This window comes from Camelus bactrianus, chromosome 25 (assembly GCF_048773025.1).
Source record: "Camelus bactrianus isolate YW-2024 breed Bactrian camel chromosome 25, ASM4877302v1, whole genome shotgun sequence".
In the NCBI taxonomy this organism is placed as follows: domain Eukaryota; kingdom Metazoa; phylum Chordata; class Mammalia; order Artiodactyla; family Camelidae; genus Camelus; species Camelus bactrianus.
In genome coordinates this window covers 38,078,905-38,104,395 of record NC_133563.1, presented here as the reverse complement: position 1 = coordinate 38,104,395, position 25,491 = coordinate 38,078,905, and the positions used below count along the sequence as shown (strand labels likewise).

Genomic DNA, 25,491 nt, shown 5'->3' with positions numbered 1-25,491 from the left:
CCTATTTCTTTTCCTTTTTAAATTCAGAGGTGTGGGTGTGTGTGTGTGTGTGTGTGTGTGTGTGTGACTAGCAGCTTGTGTGTGTGTGTGACTAGCAGCTTGTGTGTGTGTGTGTGTGTGTGTGTGTGTGTGTGTGTGACTAGCAGCCCCTCCAAGGTCGGGGCCCAGGGCAGCGCTGGCCAGGACGCGGACTATCCTAGGAACAGGAGGGGCGGGGCCAGGTTCCTAAGCCTGCCTTCGACAGAGGATCCAGGAGAACTTGCTCAAGTTGACTCCCAAGTCCATTCAGACCCACAGAACCAGAACTCCCACAGCAAGGGCCCGCCAACTGAGCCCTCCACGGGCATCCCAGTTACTCCAGGGCAGGGACCCAAAAGCGGCAGGGCCCGAGCGCGCACGCGCGGGAGGCGGGGCAGAGGGGCGGCAGGGGCGGGGGCCCGTGGAGACAAAGAGGGGGAGGAGCCTGGCGGGGTCCGCCCCCCGCGCCGGCCGGGTCCCCGCGGCTCAGGGCTTGGGCCTCGGGGGTTCGCAGCGGGCACGCGGCTCCCGGACGGCTGCGGGGCCCGCGCTGCGCCCGCTGGACTGCGGAACCGGGGAGCGGCCGCCTCGCCCTAGGTAGGCCGGGCGGGGCAGTGGGCTTCTCCTGCCTGGCCCTCGCGGCGCCCACCCCGCAAGCCCGGCTTTGTTAACGGGTTGACCCGCTCGCCCCGGTACTCGCTTTAACGCAGCGCGTCGGCGTCCGGGAGAGGCTCCAGTCCCCCGCCAGCCTCGTAGCTGGGACCCCGGGCCCACCGCCCTCCTCTGCCCGCTCTACTCTCCGCAGCCCGCCCCGCCGCCCTGCCGCCGCCACTGCCCTCGTCCCGGAGCATGGCGGGCAGCTCCCCGGCCTCCTGGCCCCAGGTGAGCGTCTGTCCCCGGGGCCTGAGCTTCTCGCCTCCCGGAAGATCTTTCCTCAGAGCCCACTGCACCCAGGGCCCTTAGTGCCAGGGCCTCTCCAGGACGACGGGACTCAGGGGCCTTCCTTGACCCGTCCTCTTTTGTCGCACCCCCCCACTCGACCCCCTCCCCCCTCCCAGGCTGGAGCGGGACATTCACCAAGGAAGACGGTAGGGAGCAGGTTGGGTGGGTGGAGGGTGGAGAGAAATGAGGCCAGCTGGACAGTTTGGGTTGAGAGTTGTCATCAGGAGTCCCTTGGCAGGCAGGGTACTCAGGAGGTAGTCCAGGGGTGCCACAGTACCCCACAACCCATCTGTGCCACACACCTGCTGGTGAGCCATCTGCCCCCTCCACCTTGAACTCCCCCACCCCATCCTGATGTGGTGACCCCATGGGCAGCACCGGTGTTGTTTCAGGGCCCGGTGACCTTTGGGGACGTGGCTGTGCACTTCACCCAGGAAGAAGGGGCACGTCTGCACCCTGGGCAGAGGGCCCTGTATAGAGACGTGATGCTGGAGACTTACAGGAACCTGGCCTCCCTGGGTGAGGTGTCTCAGCCCCAGGCCTTCCCTCCTCCTCATCCCCAGCCCCCACTCAGAGCTCGGGTGGGATCTCAGAGGGGCCAGGCTGGCTGTGACTCGGACCAGAGCCAGGACATTCTGCTCCCAGGCCCAGGAGACAGGTGGGGTCTCTGGGTCCATTACCAGGGCAGGTGCCTCCTCTCCCATCCCTGGGGCAGGGCCTCTCCCAGCCCTTTGCTGCCCCTTTGAGTAGAGTGTCCGTCCCCATCTCTCACAGCTGCAGTCCTCAGTTGAGCCCTGAGCCCACATCCCTGCCCGGCTCTCTGTCCCCCCCACCTCCTGGGGAGATCCCCTATTTCTGAGCCTGCATCCCGGGGCCTGCTAGCCACCCACTCCCAGGCTGCCTCTGGGGCAGGGAGGCCAAGGGTATGTTAGCACTTCAGTTCACCCATTTCCTCTCGGGCAGGAGGTCCAGGATCCAAACCAGATCTGATCTCCCAGCTGGAGCAAGGAAAGGAGCCCTGGGGCTTGGAGATGCTGGAAACCAAGGAGAGAGAGACCCCAGGAGACCCTGGCACAGGTGAGTGAGGGGAGCCACAGGCCTCAGGTTGTTCAGTATGTCCAGTCAGTGTACACAGCCAGCATCATTGCAGACAGTCACACAGAGTCACAAAGTGCACTCTTGTCGGCTCATGGCTTGGTGTTATTACCCAGGTACATGGACATCCATCAGGCTGAAAACAGGTAGCTCATTAGCAGCTATGGTGTAAAGGCTGTGGTTGTGCCTTCCCCATCACTGCAGGTTGTGGAGAACTTTCCAGGAGCCCAGCACTGTGCCAGGTGCTTTACAAATTGGCCTCACTTTCTCCCCCAACAACCGCATAGGATGAGCTACCAGAACTATCAGTTACAAGGAGCAGGAAATCCAACCAAACTGGCCAGCATGTGGAGGGGTGCTCTTGGCTCAGCTCATGACAGTTGGGCTGGGGTTGGTTCTCACTGCTGAGGGTCTTAGACTCCAGATGGTGCCATTGGCACAGGGGTGAAAGCTGGAAGGTCGAACATTGGTCAGGTCAGACATCCAGCCTCCCAGATCGGCTGCTGGCCTTGTGTGCTGGTGGCCCGCTGGCTGGCCATTGCACAGTCAGGATGTGTCCACCCACCTGCCCTTAAAGGGAGACTTCTGTTTCTCTACTTCTCACATCTCTGACACCAAATATTGAGGTTAGAGGAGTTCCTCACACCTGACAATTCTCCAGCTCTCTGCACACCAGCTGGGTGTCCTACAATTCAGTTCTGACACCGACTACCCAGAGTTAGTGCCGACCCTGCAGGTGAAGGGCTCAGTCCTATAAGGCTGCCCCATTTCTGGCGCCAGTTACAAGGCAAGGCTGGCACCTGTGCTTCTGACCAGCCAGCTACTGACTGGAGGTTCCCATGACCCAATCTTTGGGTTTGATGAATTTGCTGAAACGGCTGAGAGCTCAAGGAAATACTGTACTTACTGGGTTGCTGTTTATAATAAATGATACAGCTCAGGAACAGCCAAATGAAAGAGATGCATAGGGCAGTGTCTAGGGAAAGGAACTAGAGCCAACATGCCCTGTCTAGGCGGGCCCACCCTCCCAGCACCTCCACGTGGTCACCAACCCAGAAGCTCATTGAACCCCTCTGCTTGGGGTTTTATGGAGGCTCCATTGCGTGGGCACAGTTAGTTGCATCATTGGCCATTGGTGACTGGACTCACTCTTAGCCCTCCTCGTCTCCTTGGAGGCCTGGGGCTGGGACTGAAAGTGTTTTAGGTTTTGCAGGCCATGCAGTCTCTGTCGCAGAGCCAAAGGTTCTAGTAAGAGGAAGCAAAAATTCTGCAAGCAGGCGATGAGTTCTGGCCCTTGTGTGCCTGCTGTGGGCTCAGTGCCTGTGCCCTCCAGGGGGGCACAGCTGGCTCCTTAGCTGGACCCTGCAGCGCTCTGTCAGTCCGGCTGCTGCTGCTGTGCACGTCTGGGGCTCCGGGAGCCCTGCACTCGCTGTTGACTTCCTTTGCCCAAAGTAGGTCCCTTGGCCTGAAGCTGTGACTTGTGGCTCCCACGCCCAGAGACCAGGGGTGGGCCCTAGAAGCAGAGTGCTGGCCAAGGTGTTTCAGACAAACCTGGGTCTGGAGCAGATACCAGTGTGGGTCAGGATCAGCCTCCAATCCCTCCAGTGTGGAAGATCCAGTGTGAGGGGTTCTCTAGGCTCCCCTTGGGTCCCAGGTCTGAGAACTGCCCAGACCTGAGAGAGGGGCCGGGCTCTCCAGCACGCTGGCCGACCCTGGCCTTCCCCTCCCGTCTCTTGGCCTTGTCTGGTTCACCAGGTCGAGCAGCAGCCAGGTCAGCTGCTCACCATCTGTCTTGAGGAGCACCGTGGTCAATGATCCGTCCCAACCCCAGGTCCCAGGGCCCTGCTCCCCCCACCTCCAGGCCTTGATCTGAGCCATGGCAATGGTCCAGCCCGTGCCCAGTGGCTCCCTGGTGTTTGGCCTTGCTTATGGGTGAGCGTGGGCTGCACGGTCAGTGCAGCCTGGGGAGCAGAGGGCTCTGGAACAGCTCTGGAGGCCTCTGGCTCTCATGGCCTCCTGGGGGGGGTGGCAGCTGGCTGCCCTGAGTCTGTCCTTCTTCTCAGTGTGATCCAGGACATTTACAAAAGCCAGGTGACCCCACAGTCCGCACACAAGAGGGCACGGACGACACCAAAACCATGCACTCCCTCTTGCCCACCCGCTCCGTCTGCCACAGCAGAGGCCTGGACTCCTGATGCTGCACTGGAGGCCTGTGGGCATCTGGGCAGCAGGGGCCTCACCCCAGAAACCCTTCCTGAGGACCAGTACCAGTCACTGTAGTTTGGGTCCCCCGAGGGCAGAGCCTGAGAGTTTGGGGTATAGGTGGTATATTTGGAAGGCAACAATTTTGGAAGCAGGGGAGAGGGAGCAGGGAGGGAGCCAGAGAGGAGAGAAAACTCAGTACAGAGTTGCTGCTGCAAGCATGTGGAGCATGACAGGCCTGGAACTGGGACCACCGAGAGGCTGCCAAAGGGTCTGGGATTGCCCATCAGAAGGAAGAAAGTGGGATATTTGTCCTCCGTTCCTACTCTGGGGCGGTACCTCTAATGCAGAGTAGTGGCAACACAGAGCTCCAGAGAAGGGGCAGGGCTGCGGTGTGCACTGGAGCAGAGCTGTCTGCTGCAACTAGGCCGAGATCCCAGGTAGCCAGAGGCCTGACGTAGGGTGCCAGCAGCATCTACAAGCTTCAACTAGAAAAACATGGAGGGGAACGTTGGGACTTACGATGTAATTCCCTTGGCGCCGGGGGGGGGGGGGCACAAGGGCACAGCCACTGAGCCTGGGGTCACCTGTGAGACACCCTGGGGAGAGGTCTGGCAGGTGGTTGGTGCTTGTGGGCACGAAGAGGGCCGTAGGGGGAACTCAAACATGGTGATGTGTGGGTGTTTTTTCTTTGTTTCAGATTCCGATTGGGGGTCTCTGTGTAAGCAGGTGACTTCGAGGGTGAAAATGACTCAAGGTGCAGAGCCTGAAGGAGGAGGACCTGAAAGCTGCTCAGGGGGTGAGCCTCCAACACGGGTCCACAGAGAGACCCTTTGTCACGAGGGCAGGTTAGGGAGCCTTGAGAACTTCCTTTCCCAGGAGAGACAACTGCACCGAACGTGCTGGACAATCTCCAAAGGAGAAGGTCCCCAGAAAGGCAGTAACTGGGGACGCAGCCTCTTCCTTAGTCCTCGCCTTGGGGCCCGCGAGAGAAACATGAAAGCGCAGACAGCCCATACTTGCGAAACGTGCGACAAGAGCTTCAAATACCTCTCGCGCCTGGTGCGACATCGGGCCACGCACAGCGGCGAGAAGCCGCACGCTTGCGGGGAGTGCGGCCGCGCATTCAGCCAGCGCTCGCACCTGGTGCAGCACCGCAGCGCGCACGCGGGCGAGAAGCCGCACGTCTGCGGGCAGTGCGGCCGCGCCTTCACGCGGCTCTCCACGCTGCACCGCCACCAGCGTGTCCACAGCGGCGAGAAGCCCTTTGTGTGCGAGTGGTGCGGGAAGACCTTCAATTACAGCACCCTCCTCGCCCAGCACCAGCGCATCCACACCCGAGAGAGGCCGTTCCAGTGTGCCAGGTGCGGCAAGAGTTTCATCTGGAAGTCCAGCTTTCGGAATCATCAGAAGTCCCACTTGTGCAGCGATGCGGCTTGGACCTCTGCGAGCTAAGCTCTGGAAGCAGCCGCTGGAGGGGAGAAGCTGGGGCTTCTAGGGAAATGAAGGGCTGATGTTCCAGGTTGGGCCCCACGGAAGGGTGTCTCCGGGCCAGGGGAGCGGCGCCAGAGTGAGCCCGACAGGACGGACCGGGTTGTTCCCCACTCGTGATTGGTGTGTGCATTTCAGGTCCTACGACAGGAGGGGCCCAAGCCAGCCCACCCGGGCCAACAGCACCTGGTCGCTTGCTGGATTTGGCATGGCTGTGGCACTTCCCTGGAGAAAGTGGTGCTTTGAAAGTTACTATTTTCAAGTGCGTCCAGATTTTATTTTTGAAACTGAAAACGTAGGTCTTTGCCTTTATTTGCAACATAGGTGGATTCTAAGCGCCATTGCGATCCAGACAGGCTGTAGGTCTCTCCTCACCCCGCAGCCCTGAGCACCTGGCCAAGGGCCAGGACAGGTCACATAACCCTTATCACCTTTCGTTCTGGCTGGTTACTTTCCGATGCCAGTTGGTTGCAACAGGATGTGACTGTTCATCTTGGGCAGCCCAGCCCTGGCGCTGCTCCGCTTGACTGGCTCAGCTTCACGGTCCTGTGCTGACCTTCTGCGTCAGGCAGGCAATATGAAACATTAAGAGTGTGCCTTTCATTTGAACTGTTCTGTTTTTCATCCAGTTCTTCCATACAGAATGAGTTTGCGTGGTATGAATGTTCTCTGTACAATAATCACGTTCCAAAAACTGTTCAAACGTGGAGGAACTAAGATAAAATGTATAAAATAAACCAGTGGTTGTGAAACACGTAAGATCGATGTCACAACTAGTTGGCAAATGGTGCCCAGGCATCAGGGTCAGGGGGACAGCTGTGCCTTTGTGCAGTGTGATCACGCTCTGAACTCCCGGCGTTCCTGGTAGATCCCACTAGCACTTCGAGGCTACTGTCACCATGCTGAGTGACACTCTGAACGTGCTCAGCTATTTTCTTACAGACGTTAAATAACTGAATTACAGAAGCAATACATGATCATTTGAAGAAATATAAATATATATAAAATAAAATATAACATGAAGTTTGAGTCATCTTATTTTGTGTCTTTAGGAACTCTTATGCCACAGGTAAATTGACAGTGAAAAGGGGGGATTTGGGTGTTGGCCACAGCGTTTCAGCCAAACTAGATTCAAAGCTATAACAGAAGAAAACTTTCCTGAACGAAAGGAATATCCACTCTCCAAACTGAAAGACCACATCGTGCACCGAAAAAAAAATAGAGAACACAAAGGCTAATGAAATTACTGATCCTGAAAGAGAAAACACTATGAGGGGAGTGGGGGAGGGGATAGCTCAGAGGGAGAGGCTTGCTTAGCGTGCATGAGGTCCTGGGTTCAATACCCAGTATCTCCATTAAAATAAATAAGTAAGTAAATAAACCCAATTACCTCCCTCCCAAACAAAACAAAAATGCTATACAAACATCCAGGAAAAAAAAAGATCACTCACAGAGGAAAAAAGTCAGTTTGCCTCAGGACTCTAACAAAAGCCATAGCTCTTTCTGTATGTATTTCCTTGAGGAGTCACTAAGTTGTATTATAGTCATATTTAAAAGTTTATTTCCTTTCTCTTTCCTTTACCCCTTTCCTACGAAGGTGTGATAGCAATAGTTAAATTCAAGTTAAGTTTATAAGAAGCAAAAAATAGAATCTTGCCAGAAATAAAGGAGAAGACATGGCTCAGAAACACCAGGTGTGGGCGGGAGGAGGGTGGAGCTCAGTGGGAGAGCGGACGCTTAGCACGCTTGAGGTCTTCAAATCAGCTGATTGACGATGTTTGGTTGAATCACTGGGTGCGACAGCCTGGCCAAGTTAACACATAACACCAACCATCACACCAGGCATCACGCCTGACTTCCTCCCCTTAACGTGCATAGCGAATGAAGCACAGGTCCTGTTAATTCAGTCAGTAAACCTCTCTTGAGTCCTGTTACCTGAACTACAGCGACAGCCCCCAAGTGGTCTCCTGCTTTGCAATAATCTCCAGAAATTTGTTTTTAATGTATTTAGTGAAATATATTTTATACACTGCTCCCTCAGAGTGCCGAATATAGTAATAGAGTTGCAACTTTCTCACAAATCCAAAATTTTTGCCCTAGGAAAGCAATGAGGGGTTGTGGCTCCTCTATTTTTAGAATGGTCGCTGGCGATGCCGCCCTCCTCCCTGCAGAGCTTGCGGGGTTGCGGCGACGTGCATCCTCTCCCAGTAGGTTCCCCCACGCTCCCCAGTGTCTGGCTGGGTTAAGAAGGACCGAGCGCCGCCTCTGGGAAGGGGAGCCGGAAAGAACTACACTTCCCAGGATGCTGCGCAGTCCTGGACTCCACTTCCCAGCATTGCCCGGGGCGCCTTGCGAGGACTCCATTTCCCAGAGCGCCGCGGGAGGGCCCGACCTGGTCCCGCCCCCTCCACCTGGCCCGGCCCTGCCCGAGACTCCGCCGGCGCCGGAAGCAGCTCTCTGTGCGTCGGACAGGTGGGCTACGGCGCAGGTGAGCCTGCGCGCGGCACCGAGGGGACCCGGGGGGGGGGGGCTTGGCGTGGCGAGCCGGGGCCTGGGCCTTGGGTGTCCTGTGACAGCCAGAGAGGCCTGAGGGGTGCTGGCAGCCGGGTGCGTGGGACGGGGGCTCGTGGGCGCAGGCCGTGAGTGGGGCCTGGGAAATTCTGGGGGGTGCCCAGCTGCAAGATGCTAGTAGACATGGAGGTGGCCCCGGGAGAGGATCCGGGAGCGTGGGAAGCGCCCGGCGGCATGAAAGGGGGCCGACCGTGGTACCTGCTGCTGGACTGCCCGCGTAGTCTGGAGCAGCCGGATGTCTGGGCAGGGTCCTCTCCTGTCGGGACTGCCTGTGGGGCCCTACAGTGGGGTCAGAGCCGTCCTGTAGGGGCCTAAGCAGATTTCTAGCCTCCAAGATAAGGTCCCCAGAGGCGGTGGTGCCTCGAGGCCTCTCCATATCTGAACCAGAAGGAACCAGGCTCTAGAAGCCTTGCTGGGACCAGCTGGCCCCAGGTGGGCACTGGGCTACAAACACAGGCACTGCCTCTTCCCGGTCTGTAGCATATGGACTTTGGCTGGGAGCAGCCCTAAAGATCTGGGCCAAGAGCCTCCAGCCCCAGGGTTGGCTGTCTCCTCTCTTGTCAGCTAGAAGGGAGAAAGCGGTCCCTTTCTTGGTCTAGTAGGGGTCAGAGTTGGGCCTGCAGGGCGCAGCCTGGCTCTCCTGGCTGAGTGGCAGCCTCAGGGCTCCTGTGTGGCTCTAGGAAGAGAGCTCCCTGGGGAATGGGGGTGGGAGGAGGGGATGACTCAGGCTAGTTGGGTCTATCTGGTCTCCAGCGGGCAGTGTCTACTCCTTGGGGACCTCATCCTGTGCCAGTTGTCCCAGGGAGCCCCAGGTCAGCCCTTGGAAGTCATAGTGGGGCCCAGTGGTAAGGGCAGGGACCCTGGGCAGGGGCATCTTGGAGCATGAGGGCCTCAGCCTCACACCACTTGACCCTACAGGTGCAGCCAACATGGGTGAGCCCCAGGGGTCCATGCGGATCCTAGTGACTGGGGGCTCTGGGCTGGTGGGCAGAGCCATCCAGAAGGTGGTAGCAGATGGGGCCAGACTGCCCGGAGAGGACTGGGTGTTTGTCTCCTCCAAGGATGCCGATCTCACGTGAGTGGGCTCATGCCGGAAGCACCCCTACCGTTCTCTCTCTCAGACTGAGACTCCAGGCCAGGCCTGTCCCTGGGCCTGGCAGCCTCCTGTCTGGGCCCTCCCTGCCAGGTGGCTGGCCTGGCCTGGCCTGGGTGTGTGCAGCTCTGGGCAAACTTCCTCCCATCTCTTCCTGGAAGCCCACATCCTCATACAGCCAGGGCCTGAACTGGCCACTTTCCCTTTTGGCAGCCCCCCCTGCTATCAGCCCTGCCTGAGTCCTGCCCCCAGAGCCTTGAGCCAGGGTGCTAGTTCCCTCAGGCCTCCAAGTGGCTCCTGACGGCCTGGCTCCCTTCAGGGATGCGGCACAGACCCAAGCGCTGTTTGAAAAGGTCCAGCCCACACACGTCATCCATCTTGCTGCAATGGTGGGGGGCCTGTTCCGGAATATCAAATACAATTTGGACTTCTGGGTAAGTGAGGGGGCCCCAGTGAACATTGGGAGCCAGGACCCTGGATTTTGGGAACTTCCTGGCCAGCTTCCCATGCTCACATTCTGGCCCCAGCAAGTCCCTGAGGGTCAGGGGTTGGCACAACCTGAAGGGCCCCCAGTGATGCACACTTGGTGCATAGGCATAGGGGAATGAGGGTGGGCCTGTGGGCATTTGGGCCTGATAGGAAAAGCCACGGAGCTAACCTAGGGGCTAGGGGAGCTGGGAGAAAACAGCATTTGCTGTGTGACCGGGGGCTGGTTCCTGCCCTCTGGGCTGCCAAACCCTCCTGCTCCCAAGAGGTCCAGCTGCATGGAGCCAGGCCCTCTGGGCTGCACACATGCCTTGAGAGGATGGATGCTTGGGGCTGAGCAGGAAGAGATCTGGGTTCTGCCTGTAGCCGGGCCCCTGCAGGGCTTTGGCTCATCATCTCTGCCTCTGGCCTCCGCATGTTTCAGGACTGGGACGGCAAAAGCTCAGACCAGATTCTGCAAGGGGGCCCCTCCTTGTCTCAGTGATAGCCTTCCCAGCACGCTGCCTCACCACGCCCTCTCCCCTTTCCCCAAACCACCGTTGCCCTGGCCAGCTCACGTACAGCTTCCAGCAGGGGAAGTGGGGCCAGGGAGGGGTGTGGCTGGCCAAGGCCCCACTCCTACTGGGGATAGGGGGGGTGGAGGGGCCCCTTCTTACCCTGCTGTACCAGGGCCAGATTGGGTCCCCTGGGTCCCTCCTGGTTCCTGCATCACCTGCCTAGGCCTCAGCCCCTGTGGGCGGGGCTCTCCTCCAGGGCCTTCTCCCAGCCTCAGGGAGGGCAGGCCCGGACCCTCCTACAGCTGGGAGGGGCCCTAACTTCTGGAAGGTGGGCCCTGCCTTGTCCCTGGCAGCAGTTAGAACAGCTGGTTCAGAAACTGCCTGCCAGGGTGTGTCCCTGCTTCTGTCCCTGGGGGAACAGGTCAGGGCTGGGGTCCTGCCTGGAGGGGCCTGAACCCGCCCCCGCCCCCGCAGAGGAAAAACATACACATCAACGACAACGTGCTGCACTCGGCCTTTGAGGTGGGCGCGCGCAAGGTGGTCTCCTGCCTGTCTACCTGCGTCTTCCCGGACAAGACCGCCTACCCCATCGACGAGACCATGGTGATGGGCGGGGCATGGCCGGGGCGGGGCGGGGCCTGGGGGCGGGACTGAGATGCAATGGCTCCTCTGCTCCCCTAGATTCACAACGGACCGCCGCACAGCAGCAACTTTGGCTATTCTTACGCCAAGAGGATGATCGACGTGCAGAACAGGTCCTCCCACGCACCTGCTAGGAATGGGGGACCGGCCCGAGTGCCGTGCGGTGGGCGGGGCCCCAGACCTCCCCCTTCCCAGCCGGCTTCTGCTTTTTTGTCTGTAAGAGGCCAGGTCGGGGTGGGTCAGTGGTCGCGAGGTGAGGGCCAGAGGAGACGCTGTGCCTGCCCCGCAGGGCCTATTTCCAGCAGCACGGCTGCACCTTCACCGCGGTCATCCCCACCAACGTCTTCGGGCCCCATGACAACTTCAGCATCGAGGATGGCCACGTGCTGCCTGGCCTCATCCACAAGGTGCACCTGGCCAAGAGTGAGTGCTACCACCCACACACCGGCCAGGTCAACCGCCTGATGGGGTCCTTGCGGCTCAGGGGAAGGAGGGGCAGTGGCTGGCACAGCCCCCCTGACCTCACCCTCCTGGAACCTGCAGGCCTTGGCTCAGCCTTGACGGTGTGGGGTACAGGGAAGCCTCGGAGGCAGTTCATCTACTCACTGGTTGGTCACAGAGTGCATGGCTGTCCCCCAGCACGTCTCCTGGGGCTGCCATGCCGGCTGTGGGAGGGAGGGAGTCTGGGAAAAGGTGGGGGTCTGGGCTGAGCCCCCTGGGGAGCAGTCACTAGTTTTCGTTCAGTCCCTATAGGCTCCTGTCCCCAAGGGAGTACTGGGTACAGTCCGAGCTCATCAAGAGAAGGGACTTGGGACTGAGCTGGCCAAGCCCACAGGGATGGAGCTGGGGCACTTGGGAGGGGTGATCTGTGGCCCCATTTGGCCATAGTTTGTGGTCTTTGACCCTGCCATCTGACTTCCAGGACCTGGCCCAGCTCCTTATCTGGGTCCTGCGGGAGTACAGTGAAGTGGAGCCCATCATCCTGTCAGGTGGGCGCCCTGAGGCCCCCAAAGGCGGCAGGCCAGGGCCCCCGTCTGTCCTGAGAGCTGTGTGGAGTAGTGGAGCGGGAACACTTTGGGGGTGGGCGGCAGCGGCTCCAGGCAGAGGAGGCCTGACCTGGCCGCTGGCCCCTTGCTCTCCACAGTGGGCGAGGAAGATGAGATCTCCATCCAGGAGGCAGCCGAAGCTGTGATGGAGGCCATGGACTTCCATGGGGAAGTCACTGTATCCTTTCACTCCAGGCAGGGGCACCGAGGGTCTCTGTGCAGACGCGCCTGCTCACCCAGGCAGCAGGGAGTGGGGTCTGCTGCTCTCTCAGAGGCTCTCCCTGGGAAGGCTAGGCAAGGGGCAAGGGCAGGTGTGGGCGCTTCCCTTTCTGCTGTGGCCTTGACCAGGCCCCCAGTTTGACACCACCAAGGCGGATGGGCAGTTTAAGAAGACAGCCAGTAACGGCAAGCTGCGGGCCTACCTACCCGACTTCCGATTCACGCCCTTCAAGCAGGGTGAGCGCCCCCCCCATCCCTCAGGACCTCCCCAGGCCTCTGCTTCCCTGCTGCTTGGTCTCCACACCCTCATCCTGGAGGCCGGACAGAGGGATGATGCTCCCCCCCACCCCACGGAGGTCATTTCGGCCCTGGCCCTTACCTGCCCCCTCTGCAGCGGTGAAGGAGACCTGTGCCTGGTTCACTGACAACTACGAGCAGGCCCGGAAGTGAAGTGGGGCAGAGGGAGCGGTGCCGCCTTCTCCAGGCACCCAGCTCAGCCGGCAGAGCCCAGTGGCAACCACCCTCAACCTGCCAGGAGTTGAGGGCACTGCCCTCGTCAGGGAGCCCGGGCTCCACCCTCTCTGCCTGGGCAGCTCTGGGTAACTGTCCAGTGGGCCCACCATTCACATCCATCCTCAGGGAAACCAAGGCCTGGCCAGGCCTGGCACCACTCCCCGTGTCGGTCCCTGAATGTGTCCACTTCTGGTCCTGTTCTTCCGCTCCCCAGGAACCAATAAAGTGCATTTTCACAGGCCTGGCCCCAGCCACTCTGTACCAGCCCTCCCCTCCCCACCCACAGGCACAGCCTCCCTGAGCCTGGGCAGCCCCCAAACCCACCATCCCCCACTGACTGCTCAGCCCCCAAAAGCTGCCAGGCCACAGTGGCCGGCTGTCGCCACATGAAGGCCTTGGAAACTGGCACTCTTCCCGGAGCCCCCTCATCCCTGGCACTTTGGGGAAAGAGGCTGGGTCTGGATTCGGACAGGCAGAGTGGGCACACGGATGGCTCAGAGGAGAGAGTGGTGACTGCATGGCTCAGATGCCCCTTGGACTCCAGAAGAGTGTAGGACCAGACCTGAACCTTCATCTCCCCAGCCCTCGGGTGGCTGCTTGGGTGCCAGGGCCTGGCCTGCCCTTCTCCCGTGGACAGTTAACAGGTGACATGCAGAGTGGGCCTGGTGGGCAGGAAGGTGAACGGCCTGGGCCGCCCCGTCCTCAACGGGGAAATCTGGACAGTTTGACTGACCGGTCCACTGGCCAGCCAGCTAGTGCTGGGTGTGGACCTAGGGGTGCCCAGTTCCCAAGCCTTCAGGCCAGAGTCCACAGACCACCTCACACAGGACCCAGGCACCTTCCCCGGCTCTCCTGGTCTTCGTGCCAGTGACCCCCAACTTTCCTCTGGCCTCAAGTGTGTCAGCTGCTTTCATGACTAACTCTGTTTATCCAGGCGGCACTGGCTGTCTTCCCTGTGCCCGGCACGCAGTCCCAACCTCTATCCCTGTGCCCAACTGACCATGCATGGCTCCCGTCACTGCCCCCTTTCTCTCTGGCTTAGCCACGTTTTATGTCTCGACTGAAGTGGTTCTCCCTCTCCGAGGCCCACCCTACCTGTTTGCTTCTCTGGTGATACCTGTCCTTCCCCCAGGGACTTGGAGCTCCAGGACCAGGTATCCCCTGGTGCCAGCCCTTGGTGAATGAAGGGTCTGCCCATGCGGGGATTGAGGGGGAGGGGCAGTACCTGAGTTGAGCTCAGATCAGCGAGGTGAGAACGGTGGGCAGGAGGCCCGGCACAGAGCAGAGGCCAGACATGCGTGACAGGACACCAAAAGTGGTTCTGTGTCCTGGGTTGTCCTGTGTGTGTGTGTGTGTGTGTGTTTATTGAGGAGGGGCTGTCCCCCAAGCCAGAATGCAGATCTGCAGGGTAGGGGTTTGGCTGTCCATTCCGCTGCTGTGTGGCTTTTATTCCCGGCCCAGAGCAGGCCCCATGCTGCAGGGGCAGTTGCTGAAAGAACTTAGAACAAGTCAAAGTAAGAGTTTAAAGAAGATAGCTAAATGTCTTTAAAATGCAGTTTTAACTACAGTCTTAGATCTCCAGACCTTATTTTTCCCACGTCAAGCAAAAATTACAAGCAAAGCCCACACCCACAGCCCACACCCCTGTCAGTCTCTAAGGTGGTCCCTGGCCGCAGCCAAGCACTCTGTCTTCCTCAGGGCCAACAAGCCGGCTAGGTCTCTGCTGGGAACCAAGGCCTCAGGAAGGTCTTTCCTGCTTCCTCCCCTCAGCGCCCTGGGAGGCCTGTGGAAACCACTTAAACACAGAAATGCAACAGACCCCTGCTCGCACATTTCCCTGGCTTGCTGGACCCACTGCGGCTTGGAAAAGAGCTGTCCACAAGCCCTGACCAGGTAGCCTTGTACAACAGGCCCGAGTCCACTCTTAGCTCCAAACAGAAAACCAGGGCGCTGAGAATGCTGCTCCCACCCAGCGTGAGCAGGGTCCCACTCTCCAGCCCCTGGCCTGTCTGGATGATCGGCTGGAGTCCACATTCCGGCTGCCAGGTTTTCATCAGCGGCTGGTCAGATGCCCCTCTTGGAAGCTCAGCTGCCCAGTGACCGCCATCACTGGTGTTCCAGGCTCTGCAGCATCCCCGAGAGGGACCCCCACCTGGAGGGCTGCAGGGCACCGACTTCTAGGATAAGGTCAGAGTAGCCCCCACCGGTTGGGACCCTTCGCCTTTGAATGGCCTCTCTCGAGCTGCACTTGAGAAATCACACAAGCGCTCGCAATCCTATCAAGGCTCGCTCGCCGGGGTCCTCAGAACAGAACTCATGTCCTCAGTCGGACCGAAACGTCCGCGCGGAACTGCGCCGGTGCTGCCCCCTGCGGCGCCCCGCCCCCTCGGCGTCGGCGCCCCGCCCCCTCGGCGTCGGCGCCCCGCCCCCTCGGCGTCGGCTCCCCGCGTCTAGAGCTCTCCAGCCAACGAGCCGCCAGGGGGCGAGACCAACTACTAAGCGGGCGGCAGAGCGCCGAGCCGGGACGGGAGGGGACGAGGCGTGAGGGTCTGGCGGCGGGTGGACGAGGGCAGGTGCGGGGCAGCGCAGCCCATTGGCCCGGCCGAGGGCGGGGTGCGGCGCGGTGGTGAGATGGCGGCGGAGGCGGCGGAGTCCCTCCCTCGGCGCGTGGGCTTCGTGGGCGCCGGACGCATGGCGGAGGCCGTCGCGCAAGGCCTCATCCGAGCAGGTGGGGCGCCGCGGACGTGGGGTGTGTAGGGTCCCCTTGCCGGGGGTGGCGGGCATGCGACACCGGCGCGGCCTGGGAGGGCGAGGCTCACCTGCCCGGAAGGATGAATCCGGCGTAGTCCCCGGCAGCACTGGGCCCTCCGCGCAGGGTTCCAGGGTGGAGCAGGGCCGGGCGGCCGTGGGCGGGGGCGGAGCGCCGACCTGCCCCTCGGGACTGCTTCCCTGGGAGCGCAGCCCGAGGGGGATGTGGAGAGGCTCAGAGCCCGCCGTCCCCCCGTGGGACTCGAGCCACACGTGAAATTGAGATGTGCGGCGAGTGCATGGAGTATAGTATACGCAGAATTTGGAAGATCTAGCTCACAAAGTAACGTATCTTAGCCATTTTTAACATTGAGTACGTGTATATTTTGGCTATATTTGGTTAAAAAATGCAGTGCAATTCAACTTTTCCTGCTTCTTCCTGCTTGCTTACTCTGACTACTGGAAAATGTAAAGTTAACGCGTGTGGCTCTTGTGATGCTTCTCTTGGGCCGCCCAGGCTGGCCTAGAGCCTGGATCCCCCGGGACTCCCCAACCTCCTACCTTGGTGGAGTCGCCTGACCCGTCGAGCCTCGGACTCTTTCTTTCTGTTTGTGTCCCAGCTGCACTCCTGGCCGTTCTGCAGAATTTCTCAGTCTCAGCACTGTGCACGTTTGGAGCTGGAGAATTCTCCATCCTTCGTATTGTAGGGTGTTTTGCCCTCTCCGTGGCCTCCGCTACATGTCAAGGTCCAGAGAGGTCAAAATCATCGGAAGACAGTTTACTGCAGGTCTCAGGTGTCTTACCTGTAACACCTGAGAGCTGGCCTGCCTCCTGGTGGGTAGAGTCCACATGGATCACAGTCCCGGCACGTGTAGGCAGCACACAGTGGCGGTCACTGTTCAGGCTGGGGCTGCACTTCTGCCATTCTATTAGACCGCACAGAAATCTGAGCTTCCCAACCACGAACCCACAAAACTAGATGATTTCTACCAAATGGGCAGTTAGCCTCTGCTTGGATGTCCCAGCGCAGATGCACCCCGTCCCAGGGACGTTTGGGCCCCACCCCACCCCCAGGCCTCCCCACCCACCACACCCCCTCCTCCCCAGGCAGCGGTCCGAGGGATATGTGTCTTCACGAGACGAGGCAAGCTCCTGGCCCCTGTGTCTGGCAGGGCATCTGGACTCAGCAGCAGGCAGGTGGCAATGACTGCTGAGTAAAATCGAATGTGTCCAATGCTGTGGCCCCATCTCTGCTTCCAGGAGAGTCTTGGGATGGCCCAGGTGTGGCTGAGCCTGAGAGACTCTTCAGGAAGGGGCCTGCCAGGCTGGCTCTTCCTCCTCCTTCTTCTCCCCAACTCCTCACTGACACCCCCAACCCTGCCCCACCTTTGCCTTTCTCTCCAGGAAAAGTGGAAGCTCAGCACGTGCTGGCCAGTGCGCCCACTGACAGGAACCTCTGCCACTTCCGGGTGAGTGGGCTGGAGTGGAGGCTCCCCCGGGGCCCAGGGTGGCTATTGGCTCCTGTCCTTCTGAGATGCTCCTTGGGGCCAGGAAAGTGCTGCTTACTTAACTAAAGTTTTGAGGCAGGCTGGGTTGGGGAAGGGAAGGTCAAAGGCCACAAGGAAGGTCAAGGTTGTGGAGGGCCAGGGCTGGGTACGGAGTGTGTGAGTGTGGACATGTGTGTGTTGGATGGGCAGGGGTGGTCGTGGGCACTCACTGGGGTTGGAGGGCTGGAGGAGGAGCTGACACTCAGGGGCATCTGGGCGATCTTGGACACCGGGAGCAGGGCAGGCGTTTGCAGCGAGAGAGACCCATGAGGACCCAGAGCGGCCTCCAGCAGGGAGGGCTGCGGTTCGGGAGGGCGCCTCGCTGACCTGGGGCTGGTCCGGCCTCCCTGCTGCAGGCCCTGGGCTGCCAGACCACCCACTCCAACCTGGAGGTGCTGCAGGGCTGCTCCCTCGTCTTCTTTGCCACCAAGCCCCATGTCCTGCCGGCCGTCCTGGCAGAGGTGGCCCCTGTGGTCACCGCAGAGCATATCTTGGTGTCTGTGGCTGCTGGGGTCTCTCTAAGCACCCTGGAGGAGGTGAGTGGCCCGTGGGGTTAGGTGGGGCTGAGGTTCTGACCCCAGGGTGGGCTCTGCTGGCCAGACTCAGCGTCCCAGCCCTGGCCACCCCAGACCAGCTGTGCCTGGGCCCAGGATGGGTTGCTGCAGAGGTGGCCGGGTGGCTGAGGGGCCAGGGTTCAGGTTTCTCCTGCTGGGGGAAGCAGGGAGGGGAGCCTGTGCTGGCAGAGGTGGTGCCTGCCCAGTAGGCCCGATCCTACGGACTCCCTGACTGTAGCCTCACTGGACAGCTGCTGCCCCCAACTGCACGAGTGCTGCGGGTCTCGCCCAACCTGCCCTGCGTGGTCCAGGAGGGGGCCTTGGTGATGGCGCGGGGCCGCCATGCCGGCAGCAGCGAGGTTGAGCTCCTGAGGACCCTGCTAGAGGCCTGCGGGCAATGCGAGGAGGTGCCCGAAGCCCATGTGGACGTCCACACTGGCCTCAGTGGCAGTGGTGTGGCCTTTGTGAGTGTTGTTGGGTCCCCATGCTCCCACCCCCGCCCTCACAGGATGGCCCTTGGCAGAGTGGGGCCTTTCTGAGCCCCTGCCACTGTGGCTGGGTCCCTGGGCTGCCCACGAGCACCACCCTCCCTATATCGGTGCCTTCCTGGGCCTTTGAGGCCGGCCTCTGGGCAGACCCCTGGGTTCAGGCCTCCACTCTGGTGACTAGTGTGCCGGGCTGTGTTCCTGAAGGTTCCCATCCTTCTCCAGGCGGGTGCTGGGTCCAGGGGAGAGCTGGCTCTGACCCCGCCCCTGCTGCTACAGGTGTGCGCCTTTTCAGAGGCCCTGGCTGAAGGTGCCATCAAGATGGGCATGCCCAGCGGCCTGGCCCACCGCATTACTGCCCAGACCTTGCTGGTGAGACCTTGCTGCCTGGCCCCAGAGGAGTGTGTGGACAGGATGGGTCAGCATGCCTCCTGGGAGCAGTGGGATGGGAGACAGCTGGCCTGGGCAGCCTGGGCTGAGATGGGCAGGGTGGGGGGTGCATGAGAAGTCAGGGCTGAGCTGGAGAAGGGGCTGCCGGCCTCCCCCAAGTCACCCCAATCCTCACCCTCCCTGCAGGGGACAGCCAAGATGCTTCTGCAGGAGGGGCAGCACCCGGCCCAGCTGCGGACGGACGTGTGCACGCCGGGTGGCACCACCATCTATGGGCTGCACGCGCTGGAGCGGGGTGGGCTGCGTGCAGCCGCCATGAGCGCCGTGGAGGCTGCCACCTGCCGGGCCAAGGAGATCAGCCGGAAATAGGGCACATGGGCGCTGGACTTGGCCACAGCCCCGAGTGCCGCCCCTCCCTTCCTCTCTCCCTGGCCCCTTCCGAAGACTCTGTAGGCCAGTGAAGGAGCTGCTTGAGGTCTGAGGGTAGCTGGAGGACGGGGCCTGGCCAGCCGTGAACATGGCTGGTCCTGGGCCCCTCCCCAGACCCTAAGCTCCTGGCAAGTGGCGGATGGAGCTGGCCTTGACCCTTCCCTGCTTGGAGAGTCCTGAGAGTCCCGTGGCCTGGCCTTCGACTGCAGGATTTGGGTCTGTAGCATGTCTGCGAACGGGCCAGCAGGGCAGGAGCCAGGAACATGGGGCCTGAAGCAAGGACATGGAGCCTTTGGGGGGGGGCTGCCTGCAGCTCTCTGCTGTGCTACCCCCAGGGCTCTCTGGGGGCTCCCCACATGACAGAGCCCCCCCCCCCCAGGCGGAGGCGCCAGTTCTTGTTGCAGCCTGACAGCTGAGACTGGAGGCAGAGGGTCCTCCTGCCTGTAAGATGGGGTGAGGCACCTGGGTGGCAGCCTCTCCTTCACTCCCTGCTGCCCTGCCACCCTGCCACCCTGGGGGAGCCCCCATTCCAGCCTTCACCAGCCGCTGCCCATCTGATCTTGACCCTCACTCATTAGAGGGTCGGCCTGAGTCCGTTTCCGCACCTGCTTTCTGTACCTGTAAATGGAAATAAAGACGCCACCTAGCAGCACAGAGACCAAGGTTTAATGGGAGGCCAATGAAACCAAATCCCGGTCTGGAACCGTGTCTCTGCCAAGGCCTGGGACATTTGGCACAGAGAGGTTTGGGGCAGGTGGATGAGGTGGTGTGGGGACAGGGTTTCTGCAAGGATGGGCTCACTGGGCCCCCCACCAACTCTGACCTCACCCCCAGCGCTATGTCTGTGGGGCCCAGTGATGCATCTTCCAGCAGGATCCCTGGGGACCAGGATGGGCTCAACTTGGGGAGCAGAAAATGCACCTCTGCCCAGCCTGAACTGAGCAGGCCACTTCCTGCATGAGAGGTGCCCTGGTGATCCCCCAGCCCAGCTGGTGACAGACCGTGACAAGGCATGCTCGTTGAGGAGGGACCAGCCCAAGAAGGGCAGCTGGTGGGATGGGGGCAGGGTCACAGATCAATTCCTTGCTGGCCATTTCTTTACTTTCTACTGTAAGATTGAAATTACTTTTCCAAGAAGTTGGTGGACGTGAGCTTTCATCAATGTCCCATTTCTGTATCCTCCCTACTTCTTCAAATTATGTGTTCAGGATCAAGTTAACAAAAATTAGGCTAGAACAGGGATATGCGTGAGGTTGACACATTCAGCCTTTATTATAAAGCACACGGGGCCCAGCTGGCCAGTAAACTCTATCAGTGAGGCTGATGTGAAAGGGGCCCAGAAAGAACACGCACCCTGCGCCCACCCTAGGACCTGCCACTGGAGCTGAGCCTCACCCTGCCTGGGCTCCCTGTTCGCAGGCTCCCCCTGGCAACCCTGACCTCCTCTCAGGCCAACTGGAGGACTGACCCCTCAGCCTGAGGGCGCTCCCCTTCCGCACCCCTAAGCACACACTCAGCCCATCAGGCAAGGCTGGCCTCAGACAGGCTTCCTCTGACCTGCCGCCTGGCCTCGCCCTCCCAACCCCACAGGTCAGGGTGCTTTCAGCAGGAGCCTGCGAGCTCACCTTTCCATCTGCAGGGTTTCCCTTGCATGCCCACTGCCAAACCCTCTGGGGGCCCTAACGGTGACTCTGACCCAGAGCCACTTTTTGGAAGGTGACCTTCACTGCCTCAAGGCATCGTTACAGCACTGTGAACAGCAGGAGGGGAGGCTGGTGGCTGTGTCCCTGAGCACCTCCCTGGCTGTGGGTGTCCCCGCCCCACCAGGGAAACATGTCCCCCTCCAGGGCAAGAAAGCTTGTTTCCGGCGTGGTGCCCAGTGCTGCAGGTGATGGCTGCTGAAGACACTAGCAGCGCCAACTCCAACCTCCCCCTTGGTGCCATCAACCACCTCTCTCTCCTTACTGTGCACCAGGGTGGCAAACTCAAAGGCCTGGGGCCCAGCAGGCCAACAGCAGGGAGGCCACCCAGCTGGGGTCCACTTTGGCTATTCTCCTGCAGAGACAGCCTCTAGCGTCCCCCGTGGGAAGCTCTGACCAGGCTGTCCCATGGTTTCACACTGAGAGGAGCCCAGGGAGGGAGTGACAGCCACCAGAGCTGGGGTGGGGCCCCAGGTGCCCGCCCACCACCCACACACTGCTGCAGGCCCCCGGCTTGGAGGACCCATGTCTGAGGCCACCCTCAGGGGCAGAGCCACCCCCTTCGTGTGCAGGGCTCAGTGCCCATGGCTTCTGCCTCACAGCACCAACACCTCCATTTTTGAGAGGATACCTTTAGAGGAGGTCCTGGCCCAGCAGAGAGAAAGAGCTCTCAGACCCACCCTGATGGCCACCTGGGATCTCCAAGGCCCCAGGCCATCCTGTGCTGTGCCTCGTTCACTCAGGGCACACCCAGGGCCATGGGGACTTGCCAGAGCCACCTCCTAGGGTGCAGCCTTGGCTCCCTAGAGGGGACGAGACTGGTGGGACGTGAGGAGAGGGAGGCAGGAGGTTCTGTCCTGACACTGGTTCCCAATACTAACTGCAGCCTCCCCACCCAGGCCCATGGGGAGAAGAGGGAGACTCAGCAAGAGGTGGGGCGCTGATGGCGGCTGCAGGGCACTGCTGAGGCCGCCCTCACCCACTGCCCACGTGGGGCTTGAGGTCTCTGTCTCCACACACCCCTGCAGACAGGCCCAGCAGAGCAGAGGCCCAGCAGACCGGCTATTGTGACCAGGAGCCCCAGGCTGGGTCCCTACCAGCCAGAGAGGCAGATGGAGTAACATGCAAGCTGTCCTGAAGCCTGATGCCAGCTGCTTGGCTAGATCCAGGTCCAGCTGCAGTCTGCCTCCTGCAGGTGTGTGGACCTGAGACAGCTGGCAGCGGATGTGCCAGCTGGGCCCCAGCAGGTGGGGCCTGGCCAGCCAAGCCTCCCTTCTCTTGCTCCCAAATCCTCCACACCTTCCCATAGCTTTCAGATTTGACATATACACATTCTCAAATACACTTTTTTGACCAGGGATGGTTCCAAGGAACAGTTCACGTCCTTGCTCCAAGGGTGCCCCAGCTGCCTCCCCACAGCGCACAGCCATTCCCTACCACGAACATCACCTCTGCAGCCTCTGCAGTCTTGGACCCCCAGACAGATGAGGCAGTTGATGAGGGGAGAGTGCCAATATGCACGCAGCCCCTCAAATCCAGGCCCCCTGCCCCTCACAAGGGCTCTGGACATCTCTGCAGAGCAGCCTCTGGGAGATCTGGATATCTCGGCCTCAGGTCACCAGCAGGAATCCTGAATCTAGAGCTGGAGCAGAATGAGAGCTGGACAGGAACACAGGAGCCCTTCCCTTCTCCTTTCAAAATGTGCAACCCAGACGCCAAATCCCCGGGCTGTGGGCCACACCCTCAGCAATGCCAAGACAGGGGTGGAGGAAGCCTGGGGGGGGGGGGTGAGCTGGGCAGGAGGAGCCCTGGAGGGAGCAAAGGCACAAGGATTGTCCTGTGTGTGGCTGTCAGTGCCACGGGGCAGCTCCCTGGAGCCAGACGAAGTGGACCGTGGCTGGTCCACTCACTGGTCTGGTCACCAGGGCCCAGGTCTAGTGCTCGCCAGCCCCACAGAATGAGAGCTGCTCAGGATGGAATTTTCTTAAGGAAAATTGAAAATCCGAGTGGACCACAAACCTGCACCCCTTGCTGCGTCCGGAGCCTCAGGAGGCCCCGCTCTCCCTTCCAGCCCACGTAGCTGCCCGCCCTCCGAGATGGCCCGGGCTAGGGAGTGACACCCCTCCCTCTGGGTTCCTGGAGAGTATCCGTAAAAATGGACTTAATACACTAAAACCAGAAATGACTGCTGTGCTTCCCGCTGAGACGACCGGCGGCTATGGTGTGGGAATCACGCAGCATCAGAGCCCAGTCAGAGGGGTGTGCCGGCCCCTGTCCAGTGTAAGTGCTGGGCCCTGGAGGCAGGGGTCAGGGAGTAGGAGGTGTGGGCAGGAGTGGGGCTGGAGGCCTCAGCCCCACAGGGGCCAGGGTGGGAACACAGCAAACTGCTCTGTAAAGTGCTGTGGTGTGTGTGTGTCTGCTAGGCCTGCGTGGGGGGAGCCCTGGCTAAGAGCACAGACCCAACATGTGTGCTTGCCCAGGAAGGAGGGGCAGGAGCCCGGGGCCTCTTCTAGCTACCCCTACATGAGTCAGGGGGACCAGTGGAGGGGATGACCCTTCACCTACAGAGCTCCTCAGAGCCAGGCTGGGCTGGGATCCTGCAACTCCTGAGCCATGGGCTGGGCCACCCCAAGGGAGGGAGGAGGTGGAAAGGGGAGATGATGTGTCCCCTCCCTCCAAGTGCAGCAGGAGAAAGGCCACTGGGGGGGCTGCTCGGGCTGGCTGGGTCACAACCCGTCGTCAGGAACTGTGGGAGAGGGCCCGATGCCCCCTAGCCTTCGGGCCATGCTGATCAGTGAGCGAAGCTGCACCAGCTTCAGTGGCCCCACCTCCCGGGGGTCCTGGCTCTCCAGCCATCGCAGAGCCGTCTCCAGACCCCGAACGGCCTCCCCTGCAGTGGGCACAGTGACATCCTCCTCCTCCTCTCCGCCCGCCATGACAGACAGTAGGCTGGCTGGGGGTGGAGGGGCCCCAGGGACCAGTACAGGGGGCCGGCTGGGGCCCGCGTCCTCCCTGCAGCTGTCGGGCAGCCCGCCATCATCATCCAAGTGCAGCCACTCGGCCACTTCCTCAGGTGCCAGGCGCTTGTAGGCCAGGGCTGCCAGGTGCGTGAGGTCGCTGAGCACCCTGCTGTGCTCTGCAGCCTCCTCGGCCTGGCCAGCTGGCTGCCCAGCACACTCCTCCGTAGGCCGGGGCTCAAAGGCGGCCCGCAAGCCCAGCAGCCAGCAGCGCTCGATGCTGCCTGCCTGCACCAGGTCCCAGGAGAGGCCAGCCAGGTAGAGCATGTCCTTGAGCATGAAGCTGCGCATGAAATCCAGCGGGGAGCCCCCAGCGCACGACACGGCCAGCCGGAGCAGCTCGCGCTTGTACAGCTGTTTGAAGGCAGCCACCACGCCCTGCTCCAGTGGGGCAGGGATGTACGCCTGGCTGCTGCCCTTGGACAGGAACAGCACCCGCACAGCCCCGTCAGGGGTCTGCAGCTCTTCTGGGGAGCCGAGGGGCTCAAGCCGGCACCTCCTGGGGGTCTCCTCGCCCTCCTCCAGGGTGGGCATCTTGGCAGCCGGGCTGGGGCAGGGTGGGTGGGCAACCAGCAGCACGGCCTTCTGCTGCAGGCAGCTGCGGCGCAGGTATCGCCTGACGCCCGGGACGAACTCTTCGAAGAACCAGCCCCGCAGCAGGGGGCGGCTGAGCCAGGCATCCGGGCTGTAGCGGTAGGAGGCAGGGAATTTGTCCTGGCTGTGGTGGCGCAGGCTGGGTGGGTCTGGCAGCTGCCCGATGACCAGCGGCTTCAGCTTGTGGCTGCCGGTCAGGTTAGCAGCCAGCAGCACCGTCACCCGGTCTCCCCGCCAGCGACGGCCGCAGCCCCCTGCGCCGGGGTCCCCCGCGTCCAGAGGCGCGGCTTGCTCCGGAAGCAGCTTCCAGTAGAGGCCAGTGACGTTGGCGTTGTAGATCTGCTCGTCGCCGTAGCCGCCCTCGGCGGGGGCCGGGAAATTCGAGGCGCAGTCGGGCAGGGGGCCAGCGCGGGGGGACTGTGCCGGCTCCTGCTTGACCGGGGGGCCGGGCAAGGGGCCGGCGGGCGGCGGCTCAGCCTCGCCGTAGATGCGCTGGCTGGAGATGCCGTGGCGCTTCTGCCAGCGCCAGAACCAGCCATGGCTGGCCTTGAAGGTGCACTCGGGCCCGTAGATCTGGCGCGCGAAAGCCTCGGCCTGTGCCTGGATGAGCGGCCCCGACAGCGGCACGCCGTGCTGGCGCAGCGCCAGGAACCACGAGTAGACGGCGCGGTCGATCTCCTCCTCGTTGGCCAGCCGCATCTTCTTGCGCTGCGTGCCCACCTCGCCGCCCAGCTGCTCCAGGAACCAGCGCAGCTTGGGCTCGTCCTTGAGCCAGCCGCGCAGAGTGCCGCCCGGCACGCCGAAGTCGCGGCACACGCTGGCCTGCCGCTCGCCGCCCTTGACGCGCTCGATGGCCTGCAGCTTGTCCTTGATGGAGTAGGCCTTGCGGAAGGCCATCTTCACCGCCACGCGGGGCCGCGGCCCGGGTGCAGGGGGCAGGGGCCGCGCAGCGGAGACCGGGGCAGGCGTGGGGGGTCGCAGCGGCTGCGCGGGGCGACCGGGCGGGGGCCGGCGGCCGCGACGCGGGGCCGGGCCGGCCGGGGGACACGCGGGGTACATGGCGGCGGCGGCAGCGACGGGGGTACCGGATCAGGGGCCATACGCCCGCCCGGCCGGCCGCACGGGGCGGGGCACCGGGGGCGGGGTCGGCCGGGCCCTCCCCTTTGTCTCGCCCGCTCGGCGCGCGCAGGCGCGCTGGCCCCTCCTGGCCCC

General features: G+C 61.6%; 4 protein-coding genes across 8 annotated transcripts; 3 read left to right on the top strand and 1 right to left on the bottom strand.

The window, feature by feature from the left end:
* The first annotated feature begins 460 nt into the window (after positions 1-460).
* On the top strand, positions 461-6,771 carry LOC105073797 (zinc finger protein 688). Of its 2 annotated transcripts, XM_074352888.1 has the most exons (5): positions 461-615; positions 729-900; positions 1,353-1,479; positions 1,924-2,037; positions 4,958-6,771. In XM_074352888.1, the coding sequence occupies exons 2-5, from the start codon at positions 868-870 to the stop codon at positions 5,710-5,712; spliced, it is 1,029 nt and encodes a 342-aa protein (XP_074208989.1). In that variant the 5' UTR covers positions 461-615; positions 729-867; the 3' UTR covers positions 5,713-6,771. The 2 variants fall into 2 exon arrangements, with proteins under 2 accessions (XP_074208989.1, XP_074208990.1); XM_074352889.1 differs by lacking the exon at positions 729-900.
* A 1,309-nt stretch (positions 6,772-8,080) lies between these two features.
* GFUS (GDP-L-fucose synthase) lies at positions 8,081-13,054 on the top strand. Of its 2 annotated transcripts, none has more exons than XM_074352895.1 (11): positions 8,081-8,220; positions 9,238-9,394; positions 9,732-9,846; positions 10,870-10,998; positions 11,077-11,150; positions 11,327-11,460; positions 11,581-11,645; positions 11,960-12,026; positions 12,182-12,261; positions 12,440-12,539; positions 12,697-13,054. In XM_074352895.1, the coding sequence occupies exons 2-11, from the start codon at positions 9,249-9,251 to the stop codon at positions 12,750-12,752; spliced, it is 966 nt and encodes a 321-aa protein (XP_074208996.1). In that variant the 5' UTR covers positions 8,081-8,220; positions 9,238-9,248; the 3' UTR covers positions 12,753-13,054. The 2 variants fall into 2 exon arrangements, with proteins under 2 accessions (XP_074208996.1, XP_074208995.1); XM_074352894.1 differs by having other exon boundaries at positions 8,089-8,236.
* A 2,171-nt stretch (positions 13,055-15,225) lies between these two features.
* On the top strand, positions 15,226-19,620 carry PYCR3 (pyrroline-5-carboxylate reductase 3). 3 transcript variants are annotated; one of them, XM_074352891.1, is made up of 6 exons: positions 15,226-15,543; positions 16,968-17,032; positions 17,467-17,646; positions 17,916-18,128; positions 18,429-18,567; positions 18,726-19,620. In XM_074352891.1, the coding sequence occupies exons 1-6, from the start codon at positions 15,447-15,449 to the stop codon at positions 18,998-19,000; spliced, it is 969 nt and encodes a 322-aa protein (XP_074208992.1). In that variant the 5' UTR covers positions 15,226-15,446; the 3' UTR covers positions 19,001-19,620. The 3 variants fall into 3 exon arrangements, with proteins under 3 accessions (XP_074208992.1, XP_074208994.1, XP_074208993.1); XM_074352892.1 differs by having other exon boundaries at positions 15,236-15,543; positions 18,429-18,521; XM_074352893.1 differs by lacking the exon at positions 18,429-18,567 and having other exon boundaries at positions 15,227-15,543.
* Positions 19,615-25,468, bottom strand: TIGD5 (tigger transposable element derived 5). Its single transcript, XM_010961151.3, has one exon. It carries the CDS (start codon positions 25,336-25,338, stop codon positions 23,395-23,397), a length of 1,944 nt encoding a protein of 647 aa, XP_010959453.3. The 5' UTR covers positions 25,339-25,468; the 3' UTR covers positions 19,615-23,394.
* Positions 25,469-25,491: the final 23 nt, after the last annotated feature.